The sequence below is a fragment of the Chinchilla lanigera genome, unplaced genomic scaffold, assembly GCF_000276665.1.
Source record: "Chinchilla lanigera isolate Chin_1 unplaced genomic scaffold, ChiLan1.0 scaffold00094, whole genome shotgun sequence".
Taxonomy (NCBI): domain Eukaryota; kingdom Metazoa; phylum Chordata; class Mammalia; order Rodentia; family Chinchillidae; genus Chinchilla; species Chinchilla lanigera.
In genome coordinates this window covers 1,952,832-1,957,372 of record NW_004955495.1, presented here as the reverse complement: position 1 = coordinate 1,957,372, position 4,541 = coordinate 1,952,832, and the positions used below count along the sequence as shown (strand labels likewise).

Genomic DNA, 4,541 nt, shown 5'->3' with positions numbered 1-4,541 from the left:
CCTCATCCCCCACCTTCCTGAGCTGGGGGTCCCCCACGTGCTGATTTCGCCCCACCCGGCCACCCAGGGGACCTCGCGTCTCAGGCTTGAAGGACTCAGCCACCAGGCAGGCGGGCTGACGGCGCGGCGTGTTACAGTAACAGGCCTGGGGGACGCAGAACACCCCAAACCCTGTCAGGCTCAAATAAGCCAGCAGGGGCCAGGCCAGGTGCGGCGGGGAGGACGAGCGAGGGGAGAGAGTGGGGGTGCGGAGCGCTGAGGCCAGCTGGGGGCCAGAAGCAAGCGGAAGAACTCTCCTGATTTTTTTTCTTTTTGCTTTTCTTTCTTTCCTTCTTTTTTTTACTTTCTTGAAACAGGGTCCCACTGTGTGGTCCAGGCTGGCCTTGAACTCACAGCGATCCTGCTGCTTCGGCCTCCCGAGTGCTGGGATGACGGGTGCGCGCCGCCGTACCCGGCTCTGGTGGTTTGGAGAAGCTGGGGCTGCGCAGAGGGGCTCCGTGCTTTCTGTCCAATCCGCAGGCCCCACACCTTCACCCCTCTCCCACGCTTCTGGGAAGAAGGTCCTCCGGTTCCCTCCGTGCCCCTGTTCAATTCCCTGAGAAAGCAGCGGCTGGGTTGGAAACGCCCCCTCCCCAGTCCTGGGAGGCCCTGAGCCCCCAAAAGCCTCTAGGCCGCTTGAGAGGCGGTGGGCTGAACGGAGGGCTCCCCAGTCCTCAGCCTCACGGGCAGGCCCGGAAAGTGCTGAACTCGGGGGGCTCTGGCGAGGAGGACGTGGAGGTCGGCCTCTTCCGGGGCCCGGCACTGCCGCGGCAAGCGTCCAGGCTGGCCGCTGGGTCTTCCTCGGAAGTCGTCCTCTTCGCATGTGGAAGAAAAAGAGAACCAAGTGAACTGGGAGGTCAGGACCCAGGGTTTCCTCATGTTCCGGGGCCCCCTCAGCCCGTCAGATCTCACATCACCCTGCACTCTCCATATCCCAAGCTTTTTTTTTTTTTTTTTTTTTAAATCTTTTTGAGACAGTCTCACTATGCAGTTCAGGCTGGCCTCAAACTCGCTTTGTAGCCCGGCTGGCCTCAAACTTGCAGCAGTCCTCCTGCCTCAGCCTCCGGAGTGCTGGAATTACAGGTGTGCACCATCATGCCCAGCAGCCAAGCTTCAACGCCCTGCTCCTGCCTTCCTCTCCACCGAGTCGGGGCCACAGAACCAGGGCTCACATCCCACTCCCATCACTTCCTGTGACCTCGGTTGAGTCACTTAACCCCTCCATGCCTCAGTTTCGTGAAAAATGGGGAGATGCTAGTACCCACCTCCTAGGGTTGCTAAGAGGCTTAAAGAAGTAAAACAGAGGTGTGGTGGTGCCCCCCTGTAATCCCTTCACTCAGGAGGCTGAGGCAGGAGGATGCCCATGACTTCAAGAACAGCCTGAACTACACAGTGAGACCCCGTCTCCAAAAACCAAAAAGAAAAACAAAAAAAGAACTAGTCCACCCCACCTCTCAGGGTGTTACAAAGTTGCCTCCCAGCTCCCCCCACCCCCATATAACAGTAAAAGTTAGACCTGTCAGCTTCTTTTTAATCATTTCGGCAAACCATACAACTTTCTAAATCCTAGAATACTAAAATTGAAAGCAGAAACTCTGGTATTTGCACACCCACGATCACAGCTGCCCTGTTCACAAAACCTTTCACAAAAGGTGGAAGTAACCCAGGTGTCCCTCAGTACAAGAATGGAGTCATAAAATGTGGTCCAGCATAACAGAATATTATGCAGCCTTAGAAAGAATTTTTGGTGGGGTGACGTGGTGTGGTGTGGTTTGGTTTGGAGACAAGGGCTTGCTGTGTAGCCCAGGCTGGCCTTAAATTTACAGTGATCTTCCTGCCTCAGCCTCCTGAGTACTGGGATTATAGGCATGCGCCACTATGCCGTCTCAGTGAATTCGTCTTTATGCCAGCACTGTCTGAAACTTCCGGCCGGATTCTCCACGGGTCCCGGACACTACCTCAGGACACTGTCTGAGTTCTTGTTCCTCCCTGCCTGCCCTTCCCCCACGATACTCTCTTCTGCCTTGGGCTCAGCTGATCCAAATAAATCCTGTGTTTCCTACCGACTGTATCTGCCCTATTCGGCTTCCATCCGCTTCTGCGACTTCAGGTTTCAACAGCAGCGGGACCAAACCACCTTGCCTAGACCAGGGTGGTCCCCTCCACGTTGGTTCCTGGGCGCCCGCTCCGCCCTCCACAACCTGTCCTTCCCCTGGAAGCTGCCAGAGGGCGCGCGTGAGCGTCTGGGGCTCCCTTTGGTAAAGTCAAAGTCCTAGGGCTTGCATGCATCCCCCTCAGAGCGCAAAAGCCACCGCTAAGGGGCGCCCTCTGTAGAGAGAAGCTGGCTAACCTCTTCTAGAGCCACTAAATTCGTGGGTCAGGTATGTCTAAATTTGTAAAAAAATAAAAAAATTATAAAGAACAAATACTAAGGCCGTCGCATATACATCTGAGCAGAAGTATCTGATAGACCCAGGCTTCATCCCACACTGACACTGTGACAGGGAAGAGGACACCTCTCTAAAACGGGAGTCTGCCGGGCGTGGTGGCGCACGTTGTAATCCCAGCACTCAGGAGGCTGAGGCTGGAGGATCGTTGTGTGTTCAAGACCAGCCTGGGCTACAACGTGAGCTCAAGGCCAGCCTGAACTGCATAGCGAGACCCTGTCTCAAAAAGACAAAAATAAATAGATAAATAAATAAATAAATAATAAAAGGGGAGTTCGACTGGGCATCGTGGCACACGCCTGTAATCCCAGCACTCAGGAGGCTGAGGCAGGAGGATGGCTGCAAATTCAGAGCCAGCCTGGGCTACTTAATAATGAGTTCAAGGCCAACCTCAACTACATATTAAAACCCTGTCTAAACAAACAAACAAGAGTTTTGGAGCCCAGCATGGTGGGTCACGCCTCTAATCCCAGCACTCAGGAGGCTGAGGCAGGAGGAGCCCCACAAATTCAAGGCCAGCCTGGGCTACATAGTAAGACCCTATCTCAAAAAAACAGAAAGAAATGGGTTGCGACGCTTCTCCCAACTGGAAACTCAAGCGGAACATTAAGCTGAAGTCCTGAAACTGAACAGAAAAACAAGCCTTCCTTGTACCCGGAGGGCCAGCGTGGATCATGGACTCACAAGGCTCCCTCAGAGAGCCCACATGAGGTCACCACGGATCCTCCGTCACCATCCTGAGGGTGACGCCAGAGTGTACACAACCGGAACGGCATCTCAGCCCCGCAAGTGACAGCCCTGGCCCTTCATTCCCCTGGGGTTTCTAGAGCCGACCCCGAGCGCAGGCCAAGTCCAGGTTCCCTGCCTCCGGGCGTTTCCCGACCCCGAGTCAGCACGGGGCCCAGCCTGGTGCGCCCCCGCGCATGGTAGCGCCATCAGCAGGACGCGGTGACAGGCAGAGCGGCCACTCACCTCAGAGATGGCAAACAGGGAGTTGTCGAACGACATGTCTGAAACAGAGAGAGAGAACCAACCGGGCTGGCTTCCGCATCCCCGCCTGTTCCCCCTGTCCCACGGGGTCTCCCAGCAGCCCCTCCGCTCCCGGCTGCCCATTTGCAGGCCTGGTGTAGGCTGAGCTGCAGGCTGACCTATTCCCTTTGGGCCTTCTCCTCACATCCCCAGGGAAAACGAGTGCCTGTCAACTCCTGCCCCGCTGAAGGAGTCCACAGGGGATCCCCCCGCTGGTTTGATCACCCCCTCTTCACTCAGCCACGCCCACTTCTTCTTTTTAGACAGTCTTGAAATGTAGTTTAGAACATAAGTTCCTGCCGATCCTCCTGTCTCAGCCTCCTGAGTGCTGGAGGACAAGTTGCGCCACCACACCTGGTCCTACTCAGCTCCTCTTCCAGGCGGCTTCTTCTTAACACTACCACCTCTGAGGACTGCCCCTGCCCCCGCCTGCTGCCCCATCTCCACCTGTGGACAGAGACCACAGCTGCCTTGTTCACTGCAGGAGCCTCCCAGATCTCAGCACATAGTAAGTGCTCAATAAATGTGTTGACGCAGGTGTGGGTACACACCTGTCAATTCAGCACTCTGGAAGGCTGAGGCAGGAGGAGAGCAAATTCAAGAGCAGTGTGGTCAAGTTAGAAGCTTAGTGAGAGCCTGTCTCAAAATAAAACTTTAAAACCTGCTGGGGCCTTAGCGTGAAGGCCCTGCGTTCAACCTCTAGGATCACCAAAAATGAGTGAATGAATGGAGTTTCTGTGCTATGCCTCCTGCGGAGCACTTTGCACTGCACAGACTAGCTGCCCGCCGCGTGGCGTCAGCAGGATGGTGTGTTCTGGAAGGCACATGGGCTCCATTCCCACCAGGGACGTCCAGTAAGCCAGATAGTCATGACCCAGCCCGCACTGTAACTGGCCACCCAGTAATGGAGTCAAGTGAGTATTAAACACACAAACACTGGGTGATTACTTGATTGAGTTTCTAGTGGGGCATGGTGGCACATGCACACCTGTAATCCCAGCACTTGGGAGGCTGAGGCAGGAGGGT

At 55.4% G+C, this 4,541-nt stretch overlaps 1 protein-coding gene across 1 annotated transcript in view; it reads right to left on the bottom strand.

Annotated features, from left to right (window-relative positions):
• Positions 1-382: 382 nt before the first annotated feature.
• LOC102014685 (chromosome unknown open reading frame, human C19orf38) overlaps positions 383-4,541 on the bottom strand; it is an 11,431-nt gene continuing 7,272 nt past the window's right edge. Inside the window, exons 6-7 of the mRNA XM_005405635.2 lie at positions 3,459-3,496; positions 383-854 (exon numbers count right to left, since the gene is read on the bottom strand). Of these exons, the coding sequence (XP_005405692.1) occupies positions 720-854; positions 3,459-3,496 (173 nt within the window). The 3' untranslated portion in view covers positions 383-719. The remainder of the gene's footprint in view (positions 855-3,458; positions 3,497-4,541) is intronic.